Source organism: Lates calcarifer, linkage group LG17 (genome assembly GCF_001640805.2).
Source record: "Lates calcarifer isolate ASB-BC8 linkage group LG17, TLL_Latcal_v3, whole genome shotgun sequence".
NCBI lineage: Eukaryota > Metazoa > Chordata > Actinopteri > Centropomidae > Lates > Lates calcarifer.
Window position 1 is genome coordinate 7747462 of NC_066849.1, and position 18827 is coordinate 7766288.

Sequence of the window (18827 nt, forward strand, 5' to 3'; positions counted from 1 at the left end):
GCAATTGAGAGTAACTTTGTCAGGTTGGTGTTTAACTGTTCCTAGCTACCAAAAAGAATATCTCTAAAATGTTAAATTATTTGTTACAATTACAGTTCAGCAGGTTTGTTATATTTTCTGCAAATTTTATTAAATGAAGCAGAGATTTTTTCCCATGGGAAACTTCCTCGCAAATTATCAAATATTACAGACTCATAAAATAAAGCTTTACCATTTTATTTCACACCATGAACCTTTAAATGCTCTTCCAAGTCCTCTCTACACTGCAGGAATTAACTTCTAGTGGACAAATACCTATTCTTTTAATTATTGTATTTTGTAGCCTCCTTGTTTAGTACTGACTAACACCAGAAGTAGCCTTTAAAATACTCACCATCTTTATAAACAGTAAGTAATTTGAGGTTTTAACTGTAGAGTGTTCAAATAAGCCCCAAATGTCACATAAATACTGCGGACATGACCTCACTGTACCAAATAAAAGCTACGCCACAGCCCAGAATACCATTGCATGATGTAATGTAGATATTGTCATTTTTCTCTCACGAGAAAACGAGAAATCCCTTTCAAATTTCTTTTTAAAAGTCAAAAAAGATTTTGTTCTGCCACCACCCTCACCGTGATTCACTCTATCAGGCAATTCAATGGAAACAGCGGTCGCGCATGCGCACACGGTTTGGAACTCTCACACGTGGGTGTAGAGGTCCACCATCCATCCTGTCCTGTCAGTGTGCAGACCTGCACCAACCAAACCTCCCTCAGTCCATTCAAGAGGAGCACAAGTTTCTCCAGGACTCCAGGGGTGAGCGGCAACTCAACCTTTCCACATAAAACTAAGAGTCAACCGCTGAAGCTACTTCCCGTAAGTTAAGCTAACGTTACTAACTGACTAGCTCTCTGCTAACTCCTGTACCTTTTTTAAGTTAGCTTGTTTGGCTTTTACGCAGCAGTTCGAGGAAATAAAACAGGGGAAAGTGCTCCAACACTGAGCTAACCCACTGTAAAAGTAACAGGGAATTATTCTGTTTTTGCCTCGTGGCACCTGAAGTCACTTAGACGACACATTATGAAGTTGCGTCCTCTTACTGTAGACAGGCTCTTTGATCAGTCGCATCACAATCAATCAGTGTTTGTAAGTTGATAGGGGGCTGCAGCAGACTAACAAAAAGCTCCTGACCGTGCAGTGTGTGACCTCCAACATACACACAATCAATGGCCAAATTGTCCGCAGGCTGTGTGTGTGTGTGTGTGTGTGTGTGTGTGTGTGTGTGTGTGTGTGTGTGTGTGTGTGTGTTCAGAGTTTGAGTGAGTTTTCAAAAGAGACGTGCATATATTATTGTGCAGAATTAGCCAAGCAACAAGTTGTCTGCTGACAGGCTGTTGTGAAAGTCTTGAATGAAAACACACTCTTAATCAAAATATGTTTCCCGGACAAAATAATATAATGATTGATGAGGTGATTACACCCTGGATATTTTACATATTTCATGTCAAAAGATAAATTGAGATTAGGCTGGTTTACCATCCATGTAGACCCCGTATTTGATTATTAAAGTCATGTTTACAGATGAATTGTGTTTAACATCTATATATCTCTCAGTTATTTAATGTAATCTTTATGGTCTGAACCACTGAGACCTTCCACAGGTCATGGAGACTCTTGTGTGTTGTCTCTGGTAATCTCCCAGGCTTTGCACAGTTACATTAGCGTCCTGCTGATTTATTGGTTTGTTTCAATCTGGTCTGATCTGCAGACAAAGGTCAGCCTCAGGGAGAAAATGCAAGAGTCCTTACTTGCCATTGATCATCAGTACTGACCTTTGACCTTTTATTTAGCGATCCATTACTTTAGGATATCCACTCAGTAGAACAGAGTAGATAAATTTCATCAACAATTGTCGCCTGCAGTCTGTCGTCTGAGGTCCTTCAGTTTTTAAAGTGAATTTATTTTCCTGTCTCTCCATCAGTCATGGCTGTGGTGCGGTTTTACAGTAATGAAGCTGTGAATGGACGGGCATTACAGCAGGCAGCCAAGCTCTACCCCCAGCTGTCAATCACCACTGAGCTGTGCTACAATGTGGAGCTGACAGGTGAGAGTGTTTACAGCTAATAAATTAAGGCTGTGGGCAGCAAAACAGCTGATAGAATACTAGACATATACATTAATGTTGTGCCTGGAGGTTTCCTGTTTCCATTTATTCCTTTGCCATGTCTTCACCTCTGTGAAATTTGTCTTCTTGCTCTGTGCTTCAGGCTGCGAGAGTCTCAGCGCAGAGCAGAAGGAGGTTCTTCTCTGGTTGTTTCGTCCTCCCCTGCAGGCAGAGCCGCTGTCAGAGAAACCAAACCTCACAGAGGGCAGTGGGGAGAAACTGGTGGAGATCGGACCCAGGTAGTGCTGCACCCACGCAGTCTGATAAATGACCTGTGTTACATCTTGTGGCTCTACTTTTACCCTGTTATACTGAGGACATTTAAACGTGAAAAAACTCTCACATATTGAGTGTGAAAGTTTATTCTTGACAAGTCAAGGCCCCTGAGCTTCCAGCTGAATCTTACAGTCTTCATCAGTGGATTTAGTTTGTTGGTTGTCATGGAGATGGTTCAGTTTTCATCATGTGACCTAAATAAAAAACTCTGCTCAGTTCTAGCTTATTGTGAATATTCATACCACATGCCATAGAGGTGTGACACCTTAAGACCCTGAAAAGACAAAGATATGAACCAGATTCTTATTCAGTTGACAACAGCAGAGTTAACATGGACATTTACAGATATAAAAAATCCAGTCTACAAAATCTTCAAACTGGCAAATTGCATGAATGTAATAGTATCACTGAACAAATATGTTTACATCCCAGTAGCACCTATTGTCAGTTTTGGCATGTCTTTGCCTGCTGGTCAGAGCATAAACAGTGATGAACAGCTGCTTATAGCATCTACTACAATATAAAAGAACATGTGGTGTCCACTGGAAGATAATATGGAAATCTTAAATTATAATTTTAGTCTGTCAGACACACTGTGGGCAGACATAATTTGCATTCTGATGAATTCCATTAAGATAAAAACATACGATATAAATTTAGATAATTAATAATTGTTTTGGACCAGTGACATTGGAGGAGCACAGCACCAGTAAGGTAGATATCAAAGCCAAAGACAGTGTTTTTAAACTTTTTACTGATATTGTTGCTTAGGTTGAACTTCTCCACCGCCTGGTCCACTAACGCTGTGTCCATCTGCCAGAGTGCTGGCCTCACTAATGTCACGCGGGTCGAGCTGTCTCGACGGTTTCTAATCAAGGTTTGAACACACACACACACACACACACACACACACAGAGAGAGAGAGATAAGATCTTGTAGAGCACTGACTCAGGATTGTTTTGTCACTTCATGTCCCTGCTTCTCTCTCCCCTCCAGCCCAAAAAGGGAGAGACTGTCACCGAGCTCAATGGAGATCTAAAGAAGCTGATTGAGTGTCTGTATGACAGTATGACAGAGTGTATTTATCAACATCCCATCACCTCCTTCGCTGTGGAAACCAAACCACAGCCAGTGTTTGAGGTGGACATCCTGGGGAGGGGTCGTGCAGCCTTGGAGACGGCAAACGATGATCTGGGTGAGACTCCATTAACAGTTTCCAAATTAGAGGAGTTTCTCTTTTCACTGTTCAGCCTCTGTCAGTTCAGACCAGAACTTAATGCACGATTACAATTCCCTTTCTTTATGCCTCTTTTCAGTCTGGCAGCTGTCTGTGAGTACACTGTGTGTGCTGGTGGAGGTAATAATGTCACATGATGCATGACATTATTACTTAGCTGGTTAAAGTCACAGGACAGTGATGGTGCTTCTCATTATCACGTGCATGCGTGTGTCTAATGTGTGCGTGTCTAATGTGCTGTGAGAGCAAATGAAACCCAAATAGAGATAAAAGCTCCATCTGTTTAATGGACGGTCAGATACTGAATAAGTTGATCTAATTGATCCTCAGTCAGTTTATCAGTATCAAGACTTTGAACTCCAGTCTTTATGTTTCCATCTGATTTGTCTTCTGCTTATTTAAGCTCCATAAATTTTATATAATGTAACTGACTTTTGGTTGCAGCAACCAAACTATAAACTCAAGGGTTGACTGTCTTACTTTCTACTACCCTGGTGCACAAAACCTGTAATAAATTTCATTTTTATACATTATAGTGTGGTCATACACAAACTGCTCCTCTCTTTGTATGAACAGGTTTCAGACCGACACTGCCCGCTGCAACAGAACGTGGTGTGCGTGCTTATGTTCATGCTCTGCTTATTCACTTTTGCCCAGCGTCATTAATATTCCCAAGCTGCTCAAATAGATGAGAATAATTTCAGTACACACTTTGTAGGTTCACCCATGCTCAACTTGCGAATTGAGGAGATAATTAAAAAGGGCCTGTAAGAAATGTATTGGCGCTATAGCTGCTTAATTTCCCCTCAGGACTGATTTCACTTTTACTGGTTTGCTTCTCCAGTTGAGTGAAACACGGTATTTAATAGAAGGGACACAAATTGTCAGCATGACATGACATTATTTTCATAACAAACTTTGAATAATGATGCTTTCGTAATAGCTGTTTGGAAGTGATCCCACTGTGTGTGAGTGTGTTTGTGACTGTGTCTCTGTTGATTGATTCATTTTGCATCTTTATTACATTCATAAGTATGCTTTTCTGTTTTTTTGGCGATTGAAAATCTCATGTGTGTGCTGTTCCTAACGCAGGTCTGGCCTTTGACTCCTGGGATCTGGACTACTACACATCGATGTTCCAGAGGATTAAAAGGAACCCCACCAGCGTGGAGTGCTTTGACCTGGCCCAGTCCAACAGGTCGGGTTAGTCTGCAGCAAGCAGATTAGTAGGATGGCTTTGTGCTGCAAGCGTGTTGCTCAGCTCTGTAGATTTTGTTCCTGGGTGGTTTTGTTCTCTAATGCTTTCTTTGCACTGTGGTGTCCCAGCGAGCACAGTCGTCACTGGTTCTTCCGGGGGCGGATGGTGATTGACGGGCAGGAGCAGAAGGAGACTCTTTTCAGTCTCATAATGGACACCCAGCGGCACAGCAACCAGAACAACGTCATCAAGTTCTGTGACAACAGCAGGTAGGAGTGGATGCAACACAGCAACCATAGATACTGACTATGTGCGTATTTCACACTGACTCAGTGTGTGTGTGTGCAGTGGTATCAAAGGCATGGAACTGGAGTGTGTGTACCCAAAAGATCCATCCCAAGCCAGTCCGTATGAGACAAGGCGCTCACTACGACATGTCATCTTCACTGCAGAGACTCACAACTTCCCCACAGGTCTGGACACACAAAATGATCTTTACGTAAGACATAAGTGTTTTTTTCCCCCTCGAGTGTTGTTTTCCTCATGATAATTTTCCATGTCATCCGACATCCAGGTGTAGCACCATTCAGTGGTGCCACCACAGGGACAGGAGGTCGTATCAGAGATGTTCAGAGTGCTGGACGAGGAGGCCATGTCATCGCTGGCACTGCAGGTTACTGCTTCGGCAATCTGCATATACCAGGTCAGACTTGGTGTAACTGTAGAACAGTTTGCTTCACTTGGCTCACCTACAATAATAATAATCATCATCTTTACCTTTGATAATATTTATTTGCACTTTTCACAGTCCAAGTTAACATGTTTAAAACTTTTTTCTTTACATATACAACATAAATAAAAGACAGTCCAAGTAAAATGAAAAAACTCCTCAAAGTAAAAGATGTTGCTGACTCAGCCAACCTGATTTCCTCAGGCAGGTCATTCAGTCGCCTTAGGGCCCAGACTGCAAACACCCTCTAGTTTTCAGCCAGTTCTCTGGAACAGAAATAAGACCTCTGGCCAAGGATCTCAAACTGGTCTAGGCTCATATGGTGCTAAGAGGTCAGAAATATAGCAATGAGAGAGGCCATGAAGAGCCTTGAAGTAATCAATAAGATCTCAAAATCAATTGTTGTACATAATGGGAGTCACTGTTAAGAGGCTTAAGGCCAAGGCCTCTGGGATCTGGTTAAAAGTCTGGCAAACCAGACCTGCACAGTGGGAATAGAGTTTTGGCTCAGGCAAGTAAAAAGGCTGTTGAAATAAGGAAGTGTAATCTGATCTCTTTGTCTTGTACATTTTGAAATATTTAGATGATACAACGTGATTGAACCAGCTTTGTGTAAGCTCTTCAAGATTTCTCAGGCTTTATATGTCTAATATGGAACCAGCAATGCAGACTTTGTGTTGTGTGCTGCAGTGACAAGGATCTCTGTTTTGCTGACACTGACCTTGTAGCATGCCAGTGTCAGTGGTCCTAACAGTGAGGCACATCTGGGTGTCATCAGTCACAATGAAAAGAGATGGCATGTGTATAAACAATGTGCCCCAGGAAAAGCATGTATAGGGAAAATGAAATTGGTCCCAAAATTGAACCTTGAGGCACACCATACCTAATATAAAGTGAAATAGTTGTTAATAGAGACACAGAGAACCAACTTGGGACTGTGCTTCATAGAAATAACTCTCACTCAGAACTCACTAACTCAGAAATATCACTCTCTCTTCTCACCATCCTCTCCAGGTTACGTTCTCCCCTGGGAGTGTGAGGGAGAGGGCTGGGAGTATCCCTCTAGCTTCGCCCCTCCACTGCAGGTGGCCATTGAGGCCAGTGACGGAGCGTCAGACTACGGCAACAAGTTTGGAGAACCTGTGCTGTCAGGTAGGAAAATCTGCACTATATATACTGAGACTTTTCTGGATTAAATTCAGCAGGTAATTCTTCACATGAATCAAAACAGGTGACAGAAGAGAACTGATCAATGCATACTGTAAAACATGGATGCAGATATAACATTTTCTTAATTATTGGAGAAAAGGGTTTTCAGAGGTAACCTCAAGCAATGTGTGTTAAGATCTTTTCATGTGAAGGAAAGGAAGATTCCTCAGTGTATTGATCAGTTGCTTCCGGTTTCCTGTAATTCCCTCCTCTAGGCTTTGCTCGCTCCTTTGGCATGCGTTTGGCTGACAACGAGCGGCGAGAGTGGATTAAACCAATCATGTTCAGCGGTGGTCTTGGTTCTATTGAAGATACACATGTGAAGAAAGAAGAGGCAGAGACTGGTAACGTTTTAACTCAGTGTGTGAGTTAATCAATGCAGAGGCTATATTTACATGTATCGATCAATGACTCCCAATGTCCCCCTGCTGCTCTTGTTGATCAGGAATGGAAGTGGTGAAGATCGGAGGGCCAGTGTACAGGATCGGCGTGGGAGGAGGAGCGGCCTCCTCTGTGCAAGTATGGGCGTTACACTAAATCACACCAAGACTCTCAGTGACCCATCCTGGTGCAGATGTTTCAGTGTATTTGAATATATTTTGGCTTGCAGGTTCAGGGGGACAACTCCAGTGACAGGGATCTGGGTGCAGTGCAGAGGGGAGATGCTGAGATGGAGCAGAAGATGAATCGCGCTCTCAGGGCATGCCTGGAAAGACGCAATGGGAATCCAGTCTGCAGTATACATGATCAGGGGGCAGGAGGAAATGGTACGAAACGATGGGGCTTTTTTCTGCATTTAATACAACGCTTAGGAAAAAAGACAAAAGTTAAGGTATTGAGGCATGTTCTCATCTTTAGGTAATGTAGCTCAAAGAGTTGAGCGAGCCAGCTGGAGCTGTAATCTACTGCAGCAGATTCAAGGTAATCACCACATGAACACAGCTACAAATACACAAACACACATCCTGCATTTTACTTTCACTGTTTTCACATTTATTTTTATCCTCTTCCCTCTCCGCTGTGTAGAAAGGTGACCCCACACTGAGTGTGTTGGAGCTGTGGGGAGCAGAGTATCAGGAGAGCAATGCTCTCCTGCTCCGCCCATCAGACAGGCCTTTCCTAGAGAGGGTGTGTCAGAGGGAGAAGTGCCCTGTTGACTTTGTGGGAAACATCACCGGAGACGGCAAGGTACGTTTCAGGCTGGATCAAGTTGATAAATGCACATCCAGTGTACTAATCAGTCTGCTTTGGTGATCAGTGGTCACTTGCTATGTCATATGGCTGGAAAACGATCAGCATTGTTTTATTTCGGTCTGATTTCTCCCACAGATTGTACTGGTGGATGATGAGGGAGGTAGTGGCGATCAGGCGGACCGAAGAGCACTGTCCTGTCGACCTGCAGCTGGAGTGGGTTCTTGGAAAGATGCCTCAGAAGGAGTTTAAGATGGAGCGTCTGACCCCGACCCACCAGGTGCTGGCTCTTCCTGCCGGGCTGACGGTCAAAGATGCACTGGACAGAGTTTTACGTTTGCCTTCTGTGGCATCCAAACGCTACCTGACCAACAAGGTGTGTGTTAAATCCTTGTCTCACACTGGTTTGTATCTTTAGAAGTAGATCTGTGCAGACAGCATGTGTCTCTCCATGTCTTCACTGTGCACCCTCTCTCAGGTGGACCGGTCTGTGACTGGGTTGGTTGCCCAGCAACAGTGCGTCGGCCCTCTTCACACCCCGCTGGCCGACGTCGCTGTTGTTGCTCTCTCTCCGTTCAGCCTAGAGGGAGCAGCGACGGCCATCGGGGAGCAGCCAATTAAAGGGCTTGTCTGTCCTGCGGCAGGGGCTCGTATGGCTGTGGGAGAAGCTCTGACTAATCTGGTGTTTGCCAGAGTCACAGCGCTGAAGGTGAGAGGATTATGGAGAGCGTGGGGAAATTCAAGAAATCTTTTTCAGTCAAAACCCAACAGGGGATATTTATCAAGCTTGCAAAATAATTGAGACAAAACAAAATACAAGATGTATAACTCTGTCCCACCATAATAAGATAAGCTAGTTATCATTTATAATGTGATAAATATCCAATGATTTGTTATGTTACCCCAACATGAATGTCCTGGTGTTTTCAGGATGTGAAGTGTAGTGGTAACTGGATGTGGGCTGCTAAGCTGCCTGGTGAGGGAGTTTGTTTGTGGGAGGCCTGCAAAGCCATGTGTGAAGTCATGGGTCAGCTGGGAATCGCCATCGACGGAGGCAAGGACTCTCTGAGCATGGCAGCTAGAGTCGGGAAAGAGACAGTCAAAGCTCCAGGTACTCCCACTGTATGTGTGTGTGTCTGTCTGTCTGTGTGTGTCTGTAGGAGGTTTTAATTAAACTTGGCTTTCATTCTGCTTCTGTTTCAGGTGCTCTGGTCATCTCAGCATATGCTGTTTGTCCTGACATCACGGCCACTGTGACGCCCGATCTTGAGGATCCAGATGGTAAAGGTATGTCACACACACTCTGACAGACACACACACAGACTCAAATCTGATTGCTCATAGTTAATAAAAGGCATATCTAGGTTGCCATAGTTTTAATTTGTGATGACGATGATGATTTGTAACGACGTGTAGAATTTGAAATATTCCAATCATTCAGTCTTTTTTTAAATCCTCTCTCAGACTACACACATCTTTTTCTCTCCAACACATTTTACATAGTCAATAACAGACGGCTTGCCTCTGACCTTTGGTCCCCTTTGTCTGCAGGCGTTTTGTTGTGGGTTCCTCTCAGTCCAGGCCGTCATCGTCTGGGAGGCTCTGCCCTGGCTCAGTGCTACAGCCAGCTGGGAGATTGCTCTCCTGACCTGGACCAGCCAGCACTATTGACTGCCTGCTTCAGCACCACTCAGACACTCATATGCGGTGAGTTGGCACTCGCAGGCAAAGCAATACCAGCCACAGGAGGGAAAAAGGTTTAGCTTTGTGTACTGTAATTCAGCCTGTGAGGGAGCTTAATTTTCACACTCCATTCATTGGGATACATCTTTGTGCTGTGTTGACACTGCCACCTAGTGGTTTTACTGTGTATTTTCTTCCTTATTAGAGTATTCTTACTCAGTAAGGCAATTTATAGAGAAAACAGGGGCATTAGGATTTTTTTTTCTTCCTTCAGATCGTCTTCTGAGTGCAGGACACGATATCAGTGATGGAGGTCTTATCTCCTGTTTGTTGGAGATGGCGTTTGCAGGAAACCGTGGAATTGATGTTGAGTTGTCATCACAAGGAGCTGGAGGTTAGTGAGTTGACATACAGTTTTGTTGCCCTTTAAACCACACATAACAAACAGATGTACGTATACAAACAGCATGACAACACAAACTCATGCTGTGTTTTTTGCGGCATCTTTGTCTTCACAGTCATGGAGCTGTTGTTCAGCGAGGAGTTGGGTTTGGTTCTGGAGGTTTCACAGTCCGATGCGGAGACAGTGTGCCAGAGATTCAGCGACGCAGACGTGCAGTGCCACCGTATCGGCAGAACCAGCGGCTTCGGCCCAGAGGCTGTGGTGAGACATCGGCCTCCACATTTATCTGAAGCCTTTTCACTTCATCTGTGATCATCACTGTTTTCCATTTCTCTCGCTCGACCTTCAGGTCAGCGTTCGTGTGGACGGACAGGAGGTGCTGAGAGAGCCGCTGCCTGACCTCAGGGCTCTGTGGGAGGACACCAGTTTCCAGCTGGAGCGTCTTCAGGCCAGTGAGCTCTGTGTTAAACAGGAGGAGGAGGGACTGGCCAAGAGGACACAACCCTACTTTAAAGTGACCTTCGACCCCTCTGAAACGCCCAGCAGCAGCCAGCTCAGTAAGACTAAACAGGATTAATAACATTTATAGTTAATTGTATCCCAGGGTTGCAACTAATTGCACTTTTCATCATCAGTTAGATATTTTGTGATGAATCGATTCATCATTTAGTCTCTTAATGTCAAAAGCCGAGTCAAATGAAGGCTAAAAGTGGGTCTGACCGAAAGGTATTCCTAATAAAATAAAAATAAAAGGCATTCGCATTTACATTTGAGTAGCTATAAGCAGCACTTTTCTGATTATTAGGTATTAAAATGATCTTTCATACATTTTCTGTCGATCATAAATCTCTCTGATGTGTTTTGTTGCCTTACAGCTGCAGGGCAGCCTCGTGTAGCAGTGATCAGAGAGGAGGGCAGTAATGGAGACCGAGAGATGTCTGTATCTCTGTATATGGCTGGCTTTGAGGTAGGTGTAAGGTATAATCACTTTTATCAAATAGGTATATGTTTACCAAAGCTGTACAGCTGATGTGCATGACTCTCTTTGTATGTAGGTGTGGGATGTCACGATGCAGGACCTCTGCTCTGGCTCTCTGACCCTGGAGCGATTCAATGCAGTAGTGTTTGTGGGTGGATTCAGCTACGCAGATGTCCTGGGATCCGCTAAAGGTAAAGAAACACACACACACACACACACACACACACACACACACACACAAACTCTGAGACCACTGTGATATAGAGTTTATTCTTGTCAAACACCATTCTTCTTTCAAAAAAGGTTGGGCTGCTACCGTTGCATATAACCCCAAGGCCAAGGCAGAATTTGATCGCTTCCGGCGACGAGACGACACACTGAGTCTCGGGTGTGTGTAATGGCTGCCAACTGCTCGCCCTGCTGGGCTGGGTGGGAGAGGGCAAGGATGGAGCAGGTAAGAAGAGAAGGCAGGAAAAGCAATGAAAATGGCAAAATAGTAGTGAAATGAGACAGTTTAACAGCAAAAAGTGAAAGGTTTAAGTAGCAGAGAGAGTTACTGAGTTTAAAACCTTTTCTTGTTCTTTTCCAATTTTACCCCAGACTCTGAAGTGGTGTTGACCCATAATAAGTCTGGCAGGTTTGAATCACGGTTCGTCAGCGTTGGGATCCAGGCATCCCCGTCCATCTGGCTCAGAGGCATGGAGGGATCAGCTCTGGGAGTCTGGGTTGCACATGGAGAAGGTACAGTCAGGAACAAGTTGAATCTGATATAGAGTCAATCATGTACAGCAGCAGCTCTTAACTGGTTATAAGTGTCATGAATTGGTGTGTGGAGTCCAGTTTAGCCAGAATCCAACAAGCTGTGACAAATACCTGAGTGACTGTCGAATGCAGCATCAGCTCACGATTGAGCACTAAAAGGTCACTCACTGTGAAAGGTTTGAACTTGCGCAACAGCAACTCATTCTGCTGACTCACATGTCACAGGTCAGTATGTTCTGTAATCGGCAGCTGTGTTTGACATTGATTTTCCCCCAACCTCTTTCCTTCCCGCAGGTCTGATGCAATTCTGTAGCTCCCAGGCTCAGGACCAGATTATTTCTGGTGGGCTCGCCCCCCTGCGTTACCTTGACGACCAGGGCCGTCCCACTGAAGAGTACCCTCTGAACCCTAATGGCTCCCCGCAGGGTATCGCAGGGCTCTGCTCCGGGGACGGCAGACACCTGGCCATGATGCCCCACCCAGAGCGCTGCACCCTGGGCTGGCAGTGGCCCTGGGCCCCGAGGGACTTCAGACCCTCTCTGACACCTTCACCCTGGCTACGCATGTTCAAGAACGCAGCTGCCTGGTGCAGCAACCTGCAGTGATAATACTCTGTTTAAATCTCTGGTGCTGTCAAAGTAGTATTACCTTTGTTTGATTGTGTGAACTGAAACTTTAAGAGCTGTTCACTTACTTAATTTCACCTTTTTACTTACTGTGGTAATTAGTCTGTTGACATTATTACTAATTCCTGCTGTAATACTTTATAATTTTGAGACCACTGTGGATTCTTATTGACATTGTACACATTTTGGCAGCCACTGTATATTTTACAAAACTGTTTTGTACCAATCAGGTCTGCTGGCATTGTGAGTGTTGCACTGCTGAAACTTTAAAAACCAAACTGCGAATAAATAAATGAATAAAAACAGGAGTAGCATGTGTAGTGTGTCATAAGACTGAGAAAAGCTGCCACGTAAGACAATAAATATTCTTTATTTCACACATAAAAACAAATGTATACAATATTAAGTATTTACAGAGATGTCAATATTACAGTACTAACATGACAGCTTCTCCTTAGCTCACTGAAACAAAGTGGCAAAATTGCCACAAGGTTAGAGGAGTAAAAATGACACTTATTTAAAATTTACTATTTTAATTGTCAAGTCAGTGGATCTATGCCAATTTAACATGGATTAAAAAGCTACCAGCCAAACACTTGAGGCCTCAGGAACTTAAGGACGGAGCATTTGTAACCAAAGCTGAGCCACCACATTGCATAACACTGTATTTTAAACTGTTGCATAGGCTCTGTAAACACTTGACAAACAGGCCTGGAGTCTGACAGGCTGAGACACCATCCAACATCTCAACTGTTTCGTGCTGTGGTGCTGTCAATATTATTGTATCTACTAATCCATCTAGCTACAGGCAGAAGGAAGAAATCCAATAAAAGTCCATGTCAGACAGCTTGTACTGACACTCTACAGCAGCATCCATCTACAGTGAATTCCCCATCACACCTTGTGGGGTGGTAGCATTTGCAGAGTGTCCTCCTCTGTCCGGTGTTATTTGCTGGTTGATGTTGATGACGCAGATAAGGAGCAGAATGACCACCACCAGGTCATCCAGGACCCCGAGCAGTCCGCAGAGGGTGGGGTCTGTCTCCAGGGGGCTTGCTGACGATGCAGAGACCGAGTCCAGAGGAGGGGAGGAGAGGGACACCACAGTCCCCACGCAGCACAGAGCCACCCTGAAGAAAAACAGCCACACAAGCCCTCCTATGGTGCCAAGGCCACGGGCCAGTAACTGCAGGAGGAGGGGCGCGTCACAAAGGTAGTCTGTTACCTGTCAGAGAGACGGTTCAAGTTATGAATATTCACACATTCAAACATGATGTATGTTTTTACATGATGAGTTTTTATATTTTGAAAATGTGTGAAAAAAGAGTTGATCTACATCTATCTAAACTCAAAATTCAGCTGCCATACTTTGATGAGCAGTGCACTTTAGATAACATTTTAAATGTATTTATGTGAAGGAGATCAGTTGTGTATGTAATTCAAAGGATGAGGAAACGCTCATCCAAGGTTGGACAACTAGGTGTGTCAACGTTACTACTTCCATTGTCTGGAACTGGTGGTTGTAATACAGTAAATCCTTAAGGTTGCGTAAGAGGTATTCCTGTTACCAAACCTATTATCACAGGTAATAGTGGAGGAATTCTCATCTTTCCTGTGGTCTTATTTTACATTCAAGGTTGTAAAAGAAAGCTGCACCCACTGATACTTTTACACAGGAAGCCAGACGAAGGGTGGAGAGGAGGGAAACTTACTGTGGAAAGACTTGTTTCTTATAATGGACTATTTTCAACCAAGACTAAGAAAGAGCTGTTAGGAGGACATGTGTGTGTCATGTCTGAGGGTTAGATGAAGTACTGACCCGTCGTGGGGCTCCAGAATAACGTTTGTTGTAGTCCGTGATTTCCCCAAGTACTTCCTTTGACTGTCGGTCTGATCGACTCTCGTTAAATAGGTGACACAGCACGCTGACCTGGAAAGTCACAAACATTTTTAATCCCTGTTCACATTCATTCTGAACTGACTGACTCAGACCGTGTTTACATCTGATCACACATACGCTACCTTCTGTCTACAGAGGGGGCAGCTGATTGCATCCAACCATGACCCATGTCTCCAGTAGGCGATAAGGCAGGGAGCTGCAGAATCAAACACATGAACCAGCACGTTTTAAATCAACATTTTACAATTTATACTATAATACCTATCTAATGCTTCTATCATATAGCTAAATTGCAATAAAATCCACTAGTATGACAAGAAGGCAGTGAAGATGTGTTTCATCACAGCTATTGAGGTGTTTGGGTTGAAGAGTGTAAAAGGCTGGGGTAAGACACAGGTGAGTGGGTCAGGTGCAGAGGTAAAGGTGTCTATAGTATGTTAAGGTAAAGGTGAAAGTAAGTGTGTGCGATGTGTGATGGAAATAGCTTTGTAATCTGTGAGAGATAATATCAAGGTTAACCTGTTACCAGACACTACCACAAGCCTGAGAACAACCTATTCAAAACATCAAGGTTACTGTTCTTCAGCCCTTTTACAGTCATAAAGCTGGTCTCAGTTAATAAAGCAGTTAACACAAAAAACCTACTCAGTGATGTGGGGATCCTGAGATGCTTTGCACAGACAGAATAGGGAGACTTACAGCTTTCGAAGAATGTATGATTTATCAAGCTTATCTGAAGATTGAGTCCAGCACAGATTAAAACACAACTACAGTAACACTACCGAGGCCAAAGCATCCAGCGTATGGGGCAGTGCATTTTAAAGTGTTAAAGTGTGCATTTGTGCCAAAAATATGCACTATATGTTAGAGACATGGACGTCTAATTATTACAAAACCAGTACCTAAAGAGACTTCTGAACACTAAGACTAATAATGGCCCTCTCTCTGGTTGCAGTTCATTCAGATGGAAAATTCCTCACTGTGTGTCTGCTTCCACTGTGCACTTGAATCTAATATCAGCTGGAGCTGCTCTTGTAAGTGTCAGTCATGAAGTCTGGTGAAGCTGCCTTTAGTTTATTGAGTCTATTGAGTTTAAAGTGATTCATAGTTAATCATACTTTTAGAACTAGGGTGACGCCACAGTCAAGGCTAGGATCACATACTGGCCAGTTACGTTATCTAACACTTAAGTGTTAGTTTAGCAGCAACAGTGGACTATCCAAAAAGTTTAACCCAACTCAATACAATACGATGACACAACGCAATCAGATCTACTTTTGTAAATCTGAGATTTTTGAGCTGCGTTTCACCTCTGACCACATTGTATGTCAACAGCTGATTGAAAGGCAGAGCTGGTAAACCATGGAAACAGTTAATAATTGAAAGCCAGACAGGCCTCAAGGCTCGAGACACACAGCTGCAACACACTGATGCTACACTGGTCAACCAATGAATGGTATAAACAAAGAAATAAACACATGAAACACAACAGTAGATGATGGAATGAGCAGGGACATGAATGAAAGAACAAACCAGGTGTGCTCTGACACTTTTTCAGAATCAGACCTGTTTATGTGTGTGTGTGTGTGTGTGTGTGTGTGTGTGTGTGTGGTCCCGTACCACAGAACACATGGCCACAGTTGGTCTGCACTGGGAAGCTGGCCGTCTGCAGGCAGACTGGGCAGTGTGAGTCTCGATTGCTTGTTGGTGGATATATCTCTGCAGATTCCTGAAGATATGAGAGAGAGAAGAAAGACAAATGTTAGGGAGGAAGCAGGAAATGGGAAAAATAAGAAAAAGAAGGAGGAGGAAAAAAGCTAACAAATCTCAAAAAACTTAAATGGTGTCCTAGCTACTGTGTTTTCCTAAAATCTTAAAGTCCTTAATGATCTCTCATAACATAGAGTACAACAGATATACAATACATGTTCAGTGACTTTTAATTAGGCCGAGATCTATGTAAACAGTTAGACTATTATCACTTGTTTGGCAGCAACTCTCCAAACCAGACTGTGACCCTAATAAAAGCAATAATAAGTGGCTCACAGTAATAATATTGTTTATTGCCTGTGTACGTGTCCTGTTGTCACTGTTTGTTTTAAGTCTCAGACAAAGAACTGAGCTTGATTTTAAAAGAAGCTAAAACACATTAAGCAATAATAACAATTCTGGACAATGTGTGTGAGTAAGAGAAGCTCTCACCTTGTGGTAGCTCACATATGTTGATGCTGAGTGCGCTGATGCACCACACAAAGATCTGGATGGCCCACAGTGATCCTGACCTGCTGGGCCCTCAGAGAACAGATGGTCCGGTCTGCAACGTGTCACAACACGGTGACAATGATAAAACACACCTTAAATACTGAATATCGGCCAGTGAGGAGATACTGACACAAAACTAACGATTTGTGAGATAAGGATGACTGTACTCAGCTGTTTCTCTGTGTGTGGGTCACAGATGCTGATGCTCTGACTACAACAGCAGTTTGACAGATTAGCTGCTAACTTGCAAGGTGAATCTTTTAAATAGTAAGTTACAACTCTTAATGTAAGAAACAATATAAATACTCTAATTAAATTGGTCTGCAACTCTAGTAATTTTCAATCAGTAATTACATTTACATTAATCAGCTGATAAAATTAAGACATTGAGTCAGTTACTGATACAGATAAGCAGATAATTAATACTTAATGTCATGTTTTTATGGTTTGTTGTGGTATAAAAAGTGTTGAAGTAATTAAAAACACATTTTATGTTACACTGCTGGAGTACTTAGACTTTAGTATCTTAGTAACTATAGTTCCCATGATGCAGTATTTTGAACAGATCAGCTGGAGGAATTCTGGGTTTCATGACATCAAAAAACACTGATTTCACTTTATCTCTATGAGACAGGTTTATATTTTCTCAGAATTGGATCCTTAAATGATCTTATACGCATGTGTTCTAATAAAACAAACAAAACCGCCAAATGTACTAAATTAAGACTCACCTGGACTGAGATCTGTGGTATGGGTGCATAGTTGATGTAGAAACAACAGCTGACAGGTAGTCACTGTCTCCTGGAAGGAAGTGAAGTGCTGCCTGACAGCATCACTGAACAAAATAAATTGGAGCTGCCTGTTAATGATCAACTACACGCCAATATCAGCTGGTCTTCCTTCTTAAAGGGACCAGCAATGCAGTCAGGTCAATAATGCCGTGCTTTGCACACAGTGGGACAACTCCAACACACTTGCATAACTTCAGATAGACTGTTAAATTGTGTAAAAATATTCAGTTTGTTTCATATCAAAAACATTTCTCTCTTCAGTCTGGTCATGGGTAAGTATTTGGGACACATGATTTGCCACCAGATCAAAGACCGAAAAGATCCCTCCCCAAGCTGTGTTAAAGTAGGTTACATCTGACTTTGTCGATCATTTACTGAAAGTTTACTCTGCTAACAGCACAACCTCACATAATTCTCCTCTTACCATAAATGATTGGTTGTGAAATGTGTGTGGTTGTCACTGAAATTAACACTGTGTTGTACACTGAGGGCTGTTGAGAGGCACGTCAGCTGTAGATAATAAACCCAGCAACAGAGAGAAGGCTGATCACAGATCCACGTTTTGGGGTGAAAGGGAGGTAGATGTCTGTGATTATCAATTTCTATAATAATAATAACAATAATAATTTATATTATTCCCATACTGTACCATTCTTTTAAAATTAATGGAAAGTCAGGTGTTGGCCAAGTGACTCAAAATTCAGCAACAAATTGGTAAATGCTGTAGTATTTGCCATAATGTCACAAATGTTAATGTCAGTTATTTTAAAAAATAAACTCTTACAGTATCTGACCGTGAATGAAGATGTGATAATCTTCATATAGTTCACAATGACAGCCACTGCAGAAATATCCTGGCAAATATTTACACAGGCCCTTCACCTCACCTCTGATACAAGACAGGGAGTCATTGTGGTTCAGGTCATCTAAAAATAGCAGCCATCAGTCAGCAAGGGTAAGGGTCTCAGAGTGGTAGTAAGGAGAGGTGCTCACCTACTGATAGTTAAACATAGAACAGAGGGCACTCCTGCAGACCACAGCTGTAAAGTCCAGTCCCAGGTCATACACACTGATTTTAGACATGTCATGTGTCTGACATGTCAACTATGCTCAATGATAATACAGGGTGATGTTGAAATTCCTTGTGATAAATTTAAAATAGAAATATATATATTTATGTATCATGTTCAAATATATGTGAACATGATACATCTCATCGTCTGTAAGATTTGTTTGGAATTTTCCATATTGGGGCTCAAGAGAGCAGGTGACACATGTGACATTTGTTATCTCCTATGACTAAAGCCGTGAGTATGGGGAGCACTGTGCAGCCTCTGATTTTCAATTACACACACCCTCACGTGAAATTCATAAATGGATAACGTGAGGAGGTTTATTGCATTCATGAGAAATAATTTATCTTCAGAGAGGAG

The 18827-nt window shown here is 43.0% G+C and overlaps 2 protein-coding genes across 2 annotated transcripts; one reads left to right on the forward strand and one right to left on the reverse strand.

Annotated features, from left to right (window-relative positions):
- The first annotated feature begins 645 nt into the window (after positions 1–645).
- Positions 646–12749, forward strand: pfas (phosphoribosylformylglycinamidine synthase). The gene is given in 31 exon segments (XM_018670140.2): positions 646–799; positions 1965–2087; positions 2251–2386; positions 3195–3300; positions 3420–3618; positions 4753–4858; positions 4987–5127; positions 5207–5331; positions 5433–5561; positions 6603–6740; positions 7013–7141; positions 7243–7316; positions 7408–7564; positions 7656–7663; positions 7665–7718; positions 7824–7985; positions 8127–8170; positions 8172–8364; positions 8467–8697; positions 8919–9099; positions 9192–9275; positions 9540–9695; positions 9946–10065; positions 10190–10335; positions 10424–10631; positions 10950–11041; positions 11130–11244; positions 11357–11439; positions 11441–11507; positions 11654–11794; positions 12110–12749. Coding segments are annotated over 31 exon segments (4098 nt in total). The 5' UTR covers positions 646–660; the 3' UTR covers positions 12421–12749.
- A 43-nt stretch (positions 12750–12792) lies between these two features.
- Positions 12793–17482, reverse strand: si:dkey-183n20.15 (RING-HC_RNF170 domain-containing protein). The gene is made up of 6 exons (XM_018670148.2): positions 17335–17482; positions 16544–16655; positions 15962–16070; positions 14464–14537; positions 14261–14371; positions 12793–13666 (listed from the first exon to the last, which is right to left on the reverse strand). Exons 1-6 carry the CDS (start codon positions 17361–17363, stop codon positions 13319–13321), a joined length of 783 nt encoding a protein of 260 aa, XP_018525664.1. The 5' UTR covers positions 17364–17482; the 3' UTR covers positions 12793–13318.
- Between the last annotated feature and the right edge of the window lie 1345 nt (positions 17483–18827).

Excerpts from the sequence above, each read along its gene's own strand:
- si:dkey-183n20.15 (XM_018670148.2), bottom strand. The coding sequence starts at position 17,363 with ATGCACCCATACCACAGATCTCAGTCCAG. Across the intron at positions 16,071-16,543 it reads CATATGTGAGCTACCACAAG|GAATCTGCAGAGATATATCC; the intron begins GTGAGAGCTTCT and ends TCATATCTTCAG. Across the intron at positions 14,372-14,463 it reads GCCCCCTCTGTAGACAGAAG|GTCAGCGTGCTGTGTCACCT; the intron begins GTAGCGTATGTG and ends GTGACTTTCCAG.